Raw genomic sequence first — 15,494 nt, forward strand, 5'->3', positions numbered from 1 at the left:
TATTTTATGAAGATATACTGTAACCATGTTATACTGAAAAAAGACATACTGCATAACTGCTTTCATGATATAATAAAATTATCCTAAGAAAAGATATGCTATATATAGCCACATATATATTGCTATGGCCGAAGATGCGAGTCACACATAATACACCACACGGAAGCCTCCGGAAAACCAGCCTGGCACAGAGGATCCAGATCTCGAAGAAAAGCAATATGAAAGCAAGCCGTCTCCGCGTTGAAACCCAAGAGATTTGCTCCCTCTCATGTTTTCTCTCGTCTTTTCCATTCAGCCCCTGCCCTCGTTCCCACCTCGCCATCGTCCCATTCCCACCCACCTCCGCCATGGATCCCTTCCACCACCTCAACACCTCCTTCTCCAACCCGTACCACCCGCTTCTCTCCCCCTCCCCTCCCCACCACCCCCACTTCCCTCCCCTCCCGCCTCCGCCTCCTCTCGCCGCCGAGCTGCCGCAGTCATCCGCGGGAGCCCTCGAGCGGGAGCGCCTGCCGCAGTGGTCGCACGCCGAGACGGCGGCGTTCCTGGCAATCCGCGCCGAGCTCGACCACTCGTTCCTGACCACCAAGCGCAACAAGGCGCTATGGGAGTCCGTCTCCGCGCGCCTCGGCGCGCAGGGCTTCTCCCGAACCCCCGATCAGTGCAAGTCCAAGTGGAAGAACCTCGTCACAAGGTTCAAGGGCACCGAGGCGGCGGCCGCGCAGCCGGCGGACGCCGATACTGCGGCGGCGCAGGCGGCGAGGCAGTTCCCATTCCACGATGAGATGAGGAGGATCTTCGACGCCAGGGCCGAGAGGGCGCAAGCATTGGAGAGGAAGAAGGCTAAGGGCAAGGACGTGCGGCCGGAGGACGACGAAGGCGGCGGTGAGGGGGAGGAGGAGGAGGAGGAGGAGCTCGAGGTGGAGATGGGAGAGGAGGAGGGCGGCAGGGGCGGTGGGGCGAAGAAGCGCAGGCGGAAGCAGGCGGCGAGGACTTGGGTTGCGGATCAGGGCGAGGTGGAGGCGATGCTGAGGGAGTTCATGCGGCGGCAGGTAGAGATGGAGGAGAAGTGGATGGAGGCCGCCGAGGCGCGCGAGGCCGAGCGCCGCGCGCGGGAGGAGCAGTGGCGCACCGCCATGGTCGCGCTCGGCGAGGAGCGGCTCGAGCTCGTGCGCCGCTGGCGCGAGCGCGAGGACGCGTGGCGGGCGCGCGCAGAGGAGCGCGAGGAGCGGCGGCACCAGCTCGTCGCCGCCCTGCTCGCCAAGCTCGGCGGCGACGCCTCGTGATCAATCCTCAATTCCTCATCCATCCATCCATCCATCCATCCATCCATCCACACTCGCCGGTACGGACCAAAGCCACGCCCTGCTCCCAGATCATAATCTCAGCATACAAGCAAAGCTTCCTCCATGCATTGAGTGCAACTGTAGTAAATCTTCTGATGGAGAACGCTTGTTGGATTCTTGCTCAGGAGCAACGAACGATCTTTCGCCGCAAAACACGCATCGCCCGGACACCTAGCTACTTTTGATAAAATCATTAGTGATCTAGTACATCTTTGTTGATTAGGGTTTCTTTAGACAGCTAGAGGGAGATAGAGGTCAGGAAAGAGGTCTGTTCAGGTGGTGAAAAGGGTTTGCAACTCATGCAATCTTTGTTTAGCCAGCCGGCCTAAAGCAGCTCAGCTGGTAGTGTCTCAGTCTGGTCTTATCGACTTCAGGAGCTGCCTGTCTGAGCTTTCTGGCTTTCCAATCAAGTGCAGTGCATGGATGCATGCCTTTGCATGATCTCAATCGATGAGCCTGGCTTCTCCTTGGTTCTTCATCGATCTCCCTCGTCTTTTCAAGATGATCTGTATGATCTCGCGACAGGGTCGGTGCTTTTGGCTCAAAAATGGGTGCTTCAGCGATGATATCTCCGCAGTACTTGTGTAGCTTTTGCGCAACAATGGTGGTGTAGCTGCTAGATCTTCCTTTCTTTCTTTCTCTCTTTTCGGTTGCATAGGTAAAGATATCTCACTAGCTAAAAAGAGATTTGCATCTGAAAAGTAGAAGTACTGGCTAGTATGATCGGAAAAGAGAGGCATGGTGGATACAGGAAGCACATGCATGGTTGCTGATAGGGGTGCAGGCCGGCAGGCAGCTGCTTCGCTTTGCTTCTCCTACAGGAAGGGTATTGATGCCCTGGCTTCTTCCGGCCTGTATGCATTTGCAAAGAGAGGTGTCCAGCAGAAGCCACTAGAAACAACACTAGTAGCTAGATCATTGTCTTGTGCTTGCCTGCCTGCTTAGGGTTGTTAGTTATTGGATTAGCTAGCTCCCTAATGACGGCGTGTCATAGCAAGCATCATGCCATGACGACAATGGGCGCATGCGTGCGTGGTATGAACCCATGAGAACGGGCATATCATGCATAGTGTGTACGTAGGAAAGTAGAGTATGAAACCGCGTTACATCTGTACAGCCAGTTCTTTCTTCAGAAAATCTCGATGCCCCCCTGTCTATGTGGTTTAGCTAGTAGATCAAGTAATGTCTCGGGATTCCTTTTATATTTTTCTTTTGCATATGCAGATGCATTGTTCACCTATTGTATACATTAACAAATTTAATTTAATTGGAGCTCTGTGCTTTTCTCAGGAAACAAATAAACAATCTTATTTTGCAGTTGTCCGTCATCATCGAAGTATTTTGACAGCTCAATTGCTGTGACCTGTGTGAAACCTTTAGGTGAAAGCCGGCCAGATGATAATCAATTTCATATGAGACCTTTCAAGTTCAGTACCTCCCGAATGTAAACTTTAGTGAATATATATGCTACCTGCTAACACTATAGTCGATAGTGCGTGTGGTCATAACAACCGTTTGTTGGGAGAGTTGGCTTGTTACTGCCTACTGGTATATGATCATGCATGTTATTAAACTAGATGTTGCATATATAGAGAGATGAGGAGAAACGACAATTTTAGTAGCTAGTCCTTGAAACATTTGTTTTGCACTTACCATTTAGTTTTGTCAAAAGGTCAGTATATTAATCGATCACATTTTATCTTTTGCTTTGCATGCATGTTGATACAAGTTTGTCATCAGATTTGTTAACGTGCTGTGATTAACACTATATATATATATATATATATATATGTACACACACACACATAAGGTTAGATCACAATGACGAACAAAGTGACATCATCAAATCATCAATCCGTGACCTAATAGTATATGTGCAAGCAAATTGCCTAGTTGGTACGCCCAGCTTTCTGGATATTTCTTGGGTCACTGTTCACTTTTGATGAGTGTGATCTTGAGTGTTCACAATGGCAACAAGCAATCAAAGGATATGTTGCTTGGAAATACTTGTTTGGCTTTAGCGCCTAACATGAAACAAAATAACAGATATCTTTGGAAAGTGTTGGTCATTTGATTGATCAATAATACACATTTGATTGGTTAGTTATTTTCCATTTCAACTTGAGATTATTTGCTAGTTGAACTAATTAACCTTTAATATGGATTCAGCTGTTTTGTTTTGGTGCTTTTGTATGCATAGATCTGTTTTTATTTGTGTCATGACGATTTGATGATGTTACTCCGATTTCATACTTGCATTGACTGGTATTTTGTTGAAGTGTAGGACATCCATTTTTCATACTAGGTAATAGTTCCAAAAACCATTGCCACTTGCATGGAAATATCAAAGCTAGATTAACCCTGCTACTTGGAGTAGTTAGCAGTCACCATCCTGGTTGCATTGCATTGAAAGAAATTGACTGCATGCGTACGTACAGAATCTATATATCGACGATCCAGTAAGCAACCAATAGTTTATTTACACATACTCCCTAATCTTTAGGTGTCTGAAAAACCACGAGGGTTGCTCAAGCAACGAAGAACGGCACGCGGGAGGGGATTAGGGGAGGGGGAGTCTTTCTCTAGTAAGATTCTCATCTTTGGGTTTAGAGGGAGGTCAGCAGGTGGTAGCTTGACCCGACGGAAGAGACTGGTACAGGGCAGAGCGGCGAAGCAGCGGGGGCATCACTGGCTGTGAGCGGCGAAAGACTGCCAGATGGGCCAGTGCCAAGGCGGGGAGCTCCAAAATAAAGTAGTTAGCGTGGCGATAAGTGGTGGGCACAAATCCGACGGCGGAAGAGCGCTGCTCTGTTTTATATGCACAATTGATCGCAAATGATCCATCCGGTCAATCTGCCCTAGTGTGAAGTCAAGGATAGCATGTTTTAGCAAAATCTAGAGAGAGACCACTTGACACGGAATTAATATATTCTGTACCAGTTCAAGGACCAATGAAGACCGATCACCGAGACTGATGTGACCCAAGTAGACAGTGACTAAATTGTCTGTTCGATCAGCTGAATCCTTAAGTAGGGACAGTACAGACTGCAGAATGATGGAGATCGAATGATGAAACATCTCGGGGGCAAATTGTTCTGATTGAAGTTGCATTATTGAAGTGATGACCAGGAGGTTATATATAATTTGACTTGTAGCTGATGATGCATGTACTGGCAGAGAGCGATGCATATGTTGCTAGAATTGGTTTTTGTTGATATGCTTTCACGAAGTTATGATCGATCGATCGATCGAAGCATATGCGAAAAAGAGTCATCTTCGTGTATGTATACCAGGCTAGCTAGCCGGTGTTTTACTGGTGGTATAGCTTTTTCATGAATAGTAGTAGACCACAAAATTAAACTGAATAACTCTTCTGAAATTGCCATGCAATTTGTTTCTAGAGTTCTAGTAAACTTCTCAATAAACATTGCCATGCAATTTCGTTGTTGCTTCTCTCGTCAATTCATCATCTAGCTAGCATGGAAGCACTATTTATAGCAGATAGATCGAACGATTTAACAACTATATAAGTTGCATGCATGACAAAACCAAACCATGCCTAGATTTAGCTTAGTTGATTATCTCATTGGATCTTACAAACTGCACGCATGCATATGGATAAACTCACATCAATTGTGGATATAAAACCATCGATATTCTGATCGTTTCATGTCTTTCATTATCTCAAGATCAAGCAACTCACGATCGACGAATCGAAAATAGTAAATTTTGGCATTTCCTAGTCGTACAAGTAACTGCACGTTGGAGCTGAAAATTCGACCCTTTCGCAAAAAAGAAAAAGAAAATTGGACCGACAGTGTGAAAAAATGTGAATGGACACGCGTGCATGCTTTGATAAATTTGTGTGTGTGTGTGTGTGTGTGCGGTGCGAAAATCTGCTGCTTCACACAATGTGAAATCACACACAGCTGACACTGGCGACCGCTCGTAATTACGTGGACCAATTTATCCACGTCATCGTCAGGTCTGATACTTGAGCCACAAGGCATCGCCGGCCGACACGTAGGGGTTGAATTGATTTAATTCCTTTTTTGGAGATCCGCCTAGGATTGACTGTTCCCTTGACTTTTATGGCCCAAATTTAGAAACTTGCGAAAGAAGCCGAGGGCAATCTCCCTCCATAGTGCCATTTCGTGGAAAGATTATTATTGGGCTTTTGGGCCTCGTTCTGGGCCTCAATGTGGATTGCAGCACTGAGACTGGTGGAATTTTTTATTTTTATATTTTTTAAATTCAAAATTACAAATATATTTGACTATTTTTAAATACTGCAATTCTATACTCCTATATTACAACGTTGGAAGGGCAACAGATCTACATGACGGTACTTATCGGTCGTTAGAAGGGCAATAGGTACATATCGCTAACACCTCTTAACATCCGGTAGCATATCACATTTTCATTGGAGATAAGAGTATAGAATTGTAAAATTTAAAAATCATCGTACATGTTTAAAATTTTTGAATTAAAAAAATATAAAAAATCGTGGTTTGTGCACTTGATCGCTCGCAACGCAGCCACCCGAAGCAGCCAAAATTCGTCATCCAAAAGGTGACCCTCGAAAACCCAACCAGAGGCAGCCACAGTCAGCTAGCAAGCTAAGCTCAACAGCTAAACATATCTTATCCAGGCCGTATTGACAAAATATACAATATATGAAGCCTAAGTATAACATGTGTATGAGGCACCTTATACACTAAAAATAAGTTTTTGGCACATCATGCACTGAAAAAGAGGGCCCTGGGTGTTTTCAGCATCTCATGTGCCGAATACGACACACGATGCACAGTGTCGTATTCGGTACATGAGATGCGGAAAACACCTGAACCCGCGTGCTACTTTGCGTCTTGTCGCGTGTATCTTTCGGCGTCGTGTTTTCGGTAGCAGCATGACCCTGCTGCTTTCGGCATCCTATGTCGCGTGCTGCTGCTTTCCCCACTATAAAATGAGAGCTGGCGTTGAGGAGCAACAGCGCGAAAAATAATAAAAGGACAAGAAATCCGGTTACTCAAGTCCCAAATACCCGAAGACATCTGACGAAAGTGGGAAATGAGAGCTTACCACAGCCGATCACAAAAGTGCCCCAAAAGAAAAAGAAGGAGAGCCAGTTGAGACCTGGCGATGGTATGTAACCTCAGAAAGTAGGCATACCAGATTTGAATCTTCCCACGCAGGAAGAAACCAGCGAAAATGCGTGCGCTGAAATCAACGCTGGTAAACTAAAGGCCCTTGCCCCAAATCATGAAGAGCAAGATGAAGAAGCACCTGAAAGTGCAGCCCATGATGAAATAGCAATAAACTATGTGAATTCAGGGGAATACTGGAATAGAGCAACCACAATAGTCGACACATACTTCGCAAATAAAATTACCACAGTCATAAATCATGACCCTGAGCCTGCATCGCTCGCTGAATATAGAATGAGGTTAGATTGGGAAGACTGACAGAAGACAATAACAGCTGAACTGTTGTTCCTGAACAAAAGAGAGGTCTTTGGGCCAGTATGCCGCACACCTCCCCACATCAAACCAGTGGGATACAAGTGGGTTTTTGTTCGTAAGAGTAATGAAAGGAATGAAATTGTGAGGTACAAAGCACGACTAGTGGCACAAGGTTTCACTCAACGACCAAGTGTTGATTATGAAGAAACTTATTCCCCGGTGATGGGCGGAATTACCTTTAGATATTTAATCTCGATGGCAGTCAACCTAGAGTTGAAAATGAAGTTGATGGATGTTGTGACCGCATATCTTTATGGGAGCCTAGATTCGGACATTTATATGAAGGTACCTGAAGAGATACCATTGCCGAATCAGGATAGAGGAAATAGACACCTTTATAGCGTACAATTGAAGAAGTCGTTGTATGGGTTGAAACAGTCAGGTAGAATGTGGTACAATCGTTTGAGTGAATTTCTTGAAAAGCGAGGCTACACAAATAGCACATATTGTCCCTGTGTATTCATAAGAAGGTCCCAGAATGGATTTTGCATAATATCTGTATATGTAGATGATCTGAATATCATTGGTACAGAAGAAGATATTGAAGAAGCAAGTTCATACCTGAAGTCTGAATTCGAAATGAAAGATTTGGGTAAAACCAAATTCTGCTTGGGCCTGCAGCTAGAGCATATGGAAGATGGGATCTTTGTACATCAGTCAAACTACACTCAGAAGGTGTTAGAGCGGTTTGGTTTTGAAAAATCATTTCCTGCTAAAACCCCCATGGTCGGAAGGTCATTACAAGCAGATCAAGATCCCTATAGACCTAGAGAAGAGAGGGAGGAAGTATGGGGACCGGAATTCCCATACTTAAGTGCAATAGGTGCACTGATGTATCTGGCTAATTGCACTAGGCCAGATATAGCATTTGCCGTAAACCTACTTGCACGGTACAGTGTAGAGCCCACTAAAAGACACTGGAATGGCTTGAAGGATATTCTGCTCTACTTGCAAGGTAGCGAAGATCTAGGCCTGTTCTACAGAAAGAATCAGGATCTAAGTCTTGTTGGATATGCGGATGCTGGGTATCTGTCAGACCCGCATACAGCGAAATCACAGACTGGCTATGATTTCTTATGTGGTGGAATTGCAATATCCTGAAAATCGTCGAAGCAAAGTCTTGTATTTACTTCGACGAACCACTCAGAAATAATAGCTCTATATGAAGCCGCATGAGAATGTGCATGGCTTAGAAGAGTGATCAATCACGTCCAGCAGTCATGTGGCTTGAACACTAATAACACCCCTACCATTATCTATGAAGATAATGCTGCATGTGTTGCACAAGTGCAAACAGGATATGTGAAAAGAAACTTAACTAAGCATATCAACCCCAAGTTCTTTTATGCTCATGAATTGCATAAAATGAACGAAATAAAGGTAATGCATACCAAGTCATGTGAAAATCTTGCAGATCTGTTCACTAAGTCTCTCCCTGCATCTAGTTTTGAAAGATGTGTTCGTGGCATTGGAATGATGAGGCTTAGAGAGTTGCACAGTTCAGGGGGAGATATTTCACATAACACCGATAAGAAGAATTAAATCTTAGTCAAGAAGATTAAGTACCCAAGGTTAATCATAAAGATTACTTGAAGTATTTGGGTGAATTGTACTCTTTTTTCCCTTATATGAGTTTTCCTGAAGTTTCTCATGGCAAGGTTTTTAATGAGGCAATTCGTGTGACCATGTCGCGAGCTATGTACTCTTTCTCCTAATTTTTTCCACTGGGTTTTTGAGGAGTTTTGATGAGACATATGCATTTCGCGAGAAGTGCCCAAGGGGGAGTGTTAGGAAACCTGGAGTTTCACAACTGAATGTGGGCCCGTCTCGATCTCTTGAAAGATTCGATTCTATCTCTTAGGGGTTTTTGGCACTATATATACGGGGCAGCACCCCTCATTGTAACACACAGAAAAACAGATCAATAAAGAATAGCCAGCTTTTCCCCTACGCTTGTGTCTCTTTTTGCAATTGTTCTCTCGGGGAACCGTTGGACTACGCTTGGTAGCAACAGTTCCTCAACAGCAACCACAACATTGCTTGGCCAGAGAAATGATATGTCGCCAAACGCACCCACAGATCGAGGGGAATAGCGTACACCCCGAAATAATCTTCACATTTGCGCCTCCAAAATTGTGGTGCCTCACCATCAAAACAAGGAAAATCCAGTTTAACAACATTCGAAGAAACAGTACTGGATGACGCAAAAGAGTGCTGAGCAGAACTAGGTGCTGGGAAGGGTGGTGAAGATTGAAACAACGCCGGCGTACTTGTGACCGGGGTTGGCAATGGGGCCGTTACCGACCCATGTGCCATGCCCGAGTGTAACTCGTCAGAGTGGTGGCCGTCTGGCCCATGATGCGGTAGCGATGGGAACATCCCAAGTACGGATCCCGACGTCGTGTTCCCGCCCAGCGGCAATGCGTTCGTGAGTGGCACCGGTGATGGTGAGGTCGATCGGGTCGCATGTTGACGAATCTGCTGCACCTGGTGCTGAAGATCGTCGACCGCTTCTTGGAGGTGCTCCACTTTCTCTTCGAGTGGCTTCCACGCCTCGATCGCCTTCTGCAAATGCTCCAGTGTTTGCCGTTGCTCGATCCGATCTTCCGTGTACTGACGGATGAAGTCAACCAGTTGATTCTCCTGTGCCATGATTTGTTGCTGCTGGCGAGAGACATACCGTGGCTTGGTGTAGTGGTTCTCGTCAGACTGCTTGGAAGTCGCCAGAGCGATCCCCGATGAAACAATACATCGAACAGGTGGTGGATGGGGTGGTGGTGGGAATCGATGGGGTAGCCGGCTCTGATACAAGAATGTTACGAACCTCGCCGGATCAGAAGAGTAAGAGGATAACGGAGGTAGGAAGGAAGCAAGTGGAAGGAGGATTATCCACGGAAACCATGTTCCGATTCTATTGTTCTCATCATCGTCGTTGTTCGTTACAGACCAATCGGCCAAGCTTTAAACATCGTCCGACCCTCACACGAGTTTCCAACGCACACACACGACCCCAGGCTACACACCCAGACGCTGACCCAACACTGGACGCCAACCGCTCGGCCCAGGCCCACAGAGGTTGTGACATAGTAGCACTTGTAAGCTCAGCACTCGTCGATGCCGATTTAATAACTCGACTTAGGTTGTGTTGTTTGATGCCAAATTTTCTCAGATATGTTTAGGAGGCCATAGTCTTTAACTTGATATCACTCTACAGTAAAAGAGGTGGGTTTGGAGTTGGTACAGCTAATTCAGGTGTAGTTTTGGGATAGGTGCACTTCTTGTTATGCCATAATCATCCATGTATATGCAGGTGCATTGCCACCGGACACACAGTCATTGCTCACGATTTTCTGACACTTGCTGTGCTGATTACGCAGTGCTCTGATGCTGCTCTTCTACTTCGTGTCCAACTGGGTGGTGCCTGAGCTGCTCATGAAGCAGCTCCAGCCCAAGGCTGAGGATGAAGCTGCTGCTGCTGCTGCATCAGCAGCGTCCATGTCGCCATCGAAGGAGCAAACAAGGGATGTAGCCGACAGCAAAACCCGACTGAAGGTGAAGAGGAAGAAGAGCAGAAAAGCAGCCATGAAGGTTTAGGGTGCATACTGCATAGCATGCACGGAGGCTTCTATGATCATAACAACATTATCAAAGATCAGAATAAGTTAGCAGTCGAAGAGTCTCTGAAGAAGATATATATAGTAATATTTAGTGCCAGCTTATATATGCATAATATTGTACTTGTCTTCTGAATAAAACCTCTCTCAAGTACTGTTTCAGAGTTATGTGGGTATCAAAGTCCATGCACATAGCTGACTGACATAACCACAACTTTTTTGAGAATGCATAACCACAACTGTGTGGCCACGTAGGACCGAGTACTTAAAATCATGTAATTATCCATCCCCAGTTACAAGTTGGTTTGGGAATCACAACTACTAAGACGTAGTTCAAGTTATTGACAACATGTAGGGCAATGGGGGCCCAAGCCCAGGGTGGCCATTTTTTCAGCCCTGGGCCTAGGACCAATAGTAGCCCATGAAATTTCAACGGATGGGCGTGGGCCATTTCTGGCTTCATTCCTGCACACACAGCTTGCTGCTAGCCATGATTATTGGCTGTCTCTGACAGTGGTATTAGCTATCAACAGCAGCAACTATTGATGAGTTAGCATATGAAAGGCACGGAGCAGCAGTAAGATACAGGGAGGTGCTTTGTGTTGCTTGCAGTATCAATCAAGATGGAACGATTAATTCGGTTACTGGTGGGATGGGTCAATTGCCACAAATCCTCTCTGATCATGTCAGCTGGAGTAGTAGTTGCTGCTGTTGCCATCAGCAATCGGACAGTCAGCACTTGGACACAAGAACAGGTTGAGCCTTTGCGGCAACTGCTCTCTGATGCCAGACTGCTACCTGCTACCCTGCTGACGAGTTGTTTGTGAAGCAGTCTAACGCGTGGACTGCAAGTAGAGTAGTACTTCTCAACGAGTTCGAGCAGCTGCAATGGAATGCGTGGATATTTTTTGTAGTGATTTCAGCCGGTTTTGGTAGTGGTTTCAGCTAACGTTTCTGCACTTTCCTGAAAAATGAAAATTTTATTCAGAAAACCAACTTGTTTTTCATTGTTATTTTTGTTGTAGCAATTCGACTTCTGCCTCTCTCTCTCTCTCTCTCTCTCTCTCTCTCTCTGCCGAGGAAATCCTGGCTAGTGTCACGCCCTTCTAGAATATCTCATGCGAGTGGCCACCACTTGAATTATAATTTAGAACATATACACCACTTGCAGCCAACTTCAAATGGAGAGAAAAAAAGTAGCCTCTTTCTTGCTTTGAAGCAAGAGGAAACAAACCGGCGTTCGCACATCCATGCCGTCGTCGTATTTCGACCTGAAATAGGTTTGGAAATCTATGTCCTTGCTTGCGAATCTACAACGCTGTTCCTCCGAGCAAATAGATGTTGTCTCAATGATTGGTACCTTCCAAGTTCCAAGACACAGAAACTCCTACTATCTTGAAACCGAAGGATGGTATAAATAACAAACAAATACAAAAACAGTAAGGACAGAAAAAATTAGCCACAACATACATTGACAAGAACCAAGAAACATTTGGTACCTCGAATTTTTTGTGGTTAAGAAGGAGTCCGGACATTAGATGCCCCCAGAAGACGGAATCATGTGTGGCGCAAAGCACTCCACAATGGTAAAGAGTCAACACACAATCAGCGAGGGAGAGGAGACGGAGAAACTTTCAGAGATGACACACTATTCACTCCATCGTCCGGCAATGATGGCGGCGGCGATGTGACTCGCCTCCACTCCCCATCGCAAATAATCGACGCCACTTATCACCATGACTGGATCGTGCTTGCGTTGCTGCTCTGCAGAGTGCCCATCCCTTTCATGGCCGAGACGAAATTCCAAAAAATGTATCAAGGTGCGATCTCATCGAGCTCCAAGCTGAAAGTAAAAGCTACCAAATTCCTCATCGAGCTCCAAGCTGAAAGTAAAAGCTACAAATTCATCTGTGTACGTGATCCATTCCAGGGTTTGTGCTCACCAGCGGTTGGTCGAGAGATCTTCCTGCTCTGCTTTTTTTTTTTCTGGCGGAGATTGCGACAAAATTGTGGCATGGTATAGTTTTTTTCCCCTCCTCATGCAGTTGTGTCAAAATGGAATTGAGTTTTCAGTGAATAGTAATTTTATTGGACATATATATTTCGGATGTTCCGTCATTTTTGGGGGATATAGCGGTATTTTTTATTTTTTTTGGTGAGGATGGAAACATTTACAGGTTAAGGGTATGTGTGGACGACACACGTCGACTTGAGATATGAGAACGCTCGATCGGTTAATTTCCTGACAACTAACTCACTTTAGTAAAACTGTGACACCTTAGTTGGATTTCATGCACTACACCTTACTTCGATCCATTGCTTATGGGAGGACAAATATTTACTAAGTTGTTTCTCATGTCATCTCTTTTCCTACTCTCCTCTCATATAATAAAAAATTTATAATTTAAATAATTTACTTATTTTAATCATCCATCATCGTCCTCTATCATCCATATCTCGTTACTAACTACGGATATGAAACTCATTTTACTAATAAAAATAAATAAAAAATTATGAGTAAAATTAGCGGATAATCTCCGCATCCTTTTTCGCATCCTATCTTAAATCAAACTATAACATCGCATTAATATTTTCATACCTTAAGTTTGTGATTAATGTTACTACGTTCAATATTTTTGTTTTCGTCACAACATATGTGCACTTAGCTATAAAGAAAAAAAAGGACTTTTGGAAAACCAAAACCAATAGCGTTTGAGAACCATGCATGATTGCTGCTGAACCCACTAAGTGTAGAGCTACTGCGTAGGTCGGCACCACATAGCCGAAGTGGGGTTGTCTAGCTCACCAGGAAACAGAACAAAAAGGCTCCAACTCTCCCAGAAAGAAAGAAAGGTGATCAAACCATTACAAGTTGGGTTAGGTATGATCACCAGTTGGCTGGCTCGTTTTGCTCGAGCTAATCAACCGAGCACTAGCTCACTCCTAACCTTTTTCTGTTGCGCCTAATCACGACCGCATCGATCCATGAAACCAACAGGCAGACTGAGCCGACCACTGGAGTGGTCACCTGATTGATCTGAAAAGGCAAGCAGAGCCAACCTAGGATCATGGAATTCAGTTCGGCTTGCACACGAACCGCCTGAATTCACGCTCCCAAATACTTGCTGTACATCTTGTTGTGGGTAGGGTCACTGATGACTATATGAGTTGCTCAATCATTGCACATAAACTCTTAAAATGGAAATCGATCAGAACAAGTCTGTCCTCCTGGCTATCTATCTATCTATCTAAAGTTGTCGAATAGTTAGCAGTGTTCCTTATTCATGTTTGTTTGAGAGAGTTGCATGATAGTAGCAAATGGTAATCGTACGTGAATCTTACAGAATGATACGCCTATATATTTCCAAAAGAAAAGGTGCAGATATATAAGTTAAGCTGCTGCTGATCACAGAAACAAATTGGGAGCTGTGCCGACTACGGAGTATTGCAGTGTGAGGACGGCCTTGATCGAACTTTCGCCGCGCCGCTCACGCAGCTGCATGGAGGCACCAAGGTACTTGACCGTTGACTAGTCGTCGTCTATCTTCAGGCACGGGTGCTTGTGCTTAGACCGCTGACCGGCCGGCTGACCGGCGATTGATTGGGCGTCTGACCTCGAGACGACGACGTCGATGGCAACTGATCGATGTTTCTTTCCATCTTTGCTGCAAGCCGAAGATCATGCCAAGCAAACTGCATGCACACAGTAAATCTTCACGTTTATTTCTCTTTTAGACAGCAGGATTATCGATATCTAACTTTTTTGGGAATAAAGCTAGTACAAACAAGTCTTACAAAAATTGCTGTTTGGGAAAAAAATACAGTAAGGTGCATATGTTCTGTTTGAGTGAGTTAGTTACAGCTATTATTATGACGCTGCACAACTGTAAAGAAAGCGATTGACGGATATGCTCATAGTTTATCAAGGTTATGAAAGCTCTGCTGGCTCAGTTCCATGGATGGTTGGGAAGATTGCAGATTTATATGGCTTGGTCTATGCATGTATGTATGTATTGGAAGACAGCCAGCAGGAGTTGAAGAATCATCTGCGAGACAATTTATGAGTTGCTGACTTGCTGCTGCATAATCCATGCTCCATACATAGCGATCGAACGAAAGCTGCAGCAGGAGGCAGCCTGCCTGAACCCTGATGTGTGCGTTTGCCGTGCACCGAGGGCACTTTCATTTATTATGGATAAAAAGTGTACACTTGATTCAGTTTAATATGGACGTAATTCTAGTTCCTGCTGAGCTTGTTTTCACTATGTATTGCGATGGCATCGACCGATCCATCTCCCAACTGTATACTGGTATTTGCAGGAGTTTTCTCTTTTCAGACGTACAGAAATAATGTTCTTGCTCTGTGTGTTCTTGAAAAAGAAAACAACAGAAACTGTTTTAGGATGACCAATGCAAACGTCCATTTCGTTTCTTAGCGAGTGACGGGAGTTTTGCATTGGCCAATTTTCAGTAGAAAAAGGAAAATGCGTTGATCTCGTGATATACCAATAATTGCGGTTCTCCATAAGTATGTTCTTTTTCCCTTCTAACTAGAATTCACCGTATTTCCGTCGACTTAGCGGAAATCAGAAGCTAAAGACACGTAATATATGCAACCTAGCTACCGATCTTTGATTTGTGCGTGGTCCTTGTCATAAATTGGTATTTATATAGACAACATCATTTCTCTTGTGTGCTTAATTCTTCATTTCTTTTGTATGCTCCCCCCCTAAAGTTCAGCTGTTGCCTTTGGTTAGATCATCTCCAGAAATTATCTTAAATTTTCATCCTCAAAAATATTATTACAGTATCCTCTGTCACTATTACAGTATCACTTATTTTTTCATCTCCAGCAGCTACCCTATTTTATATTTTCTACTTCTTTTTTTTTCTCTCTCCAATCCCGCTGTCAGCCTTTATAAACAGTACTGCTACAGTGTCGCTACAGTAACCTCCGACCGCGTTTTCCGTTCCGCACGCCTCTATAAAACAGCACTGCTGCAGTGTTTATA

At 44.7% G+C, this 15,494-nt stretch overlaps 1 protein-coding gene across 2 annotated transcripts; it reads left to right on the forward strand.

The window, feature by feature from the left end:
- Positions 1-345: 345 nt before the first annotated feature.
- LOC133885800 (trihelix transcription factor GT-3b-like) lies at positions 346-3,046 on the forward strand. 2 transcript variants are annotated; one of them, XR_009903260.1, is made up of 2 exons: positions 348-1,345; positions 2,665-3,046. XR_009903260.1 is itself a non-coding variant. In XM_062325547.1 (1 exon), exon 1 carries the CDS (start codon positions 348-350, stop codon positions 1,284-1,286), a length of 939 nt encoding a protein of 312 aa, XP_062181531.1. In that variant the 5' UTR covers positions 346-347; the 3' UTR covers positions 1,287-2,651. The 2 variants fall into 2 exon arrangements, 1 of the variants encoding a protein (XP_062181531.1); XM_062325547.1 differs by lacking the exon at positions 2,665-3,046 and having other exon boundaries at positions 346-2,651.
- Positions 3,047-15,494: the final 12,448 nt, after the last annotated feature.

Source organism: Phragmites australis, chromosome 11 (genome assembly GCF_958298935.1).
Source record: "Phragmites australis chromosome 11, lpPhrAust1.1, whole genome shotgun sequence".
NCBI classification, from domain to species: Eukaryota; Viridiplantae; Streptophyta; class Magnoliopsida; order Poales; family Poaceae; genus Phragmites; species Phragmites australis.

Coding starts and splice junctions, on each gene's coding strand:
- LOC133885800 (XM_062325547.1), top strand. CDS start 348: ATGGATCCCTTCCACCACCTCAACACCTCCTTCTCCAACCCGTACCAC.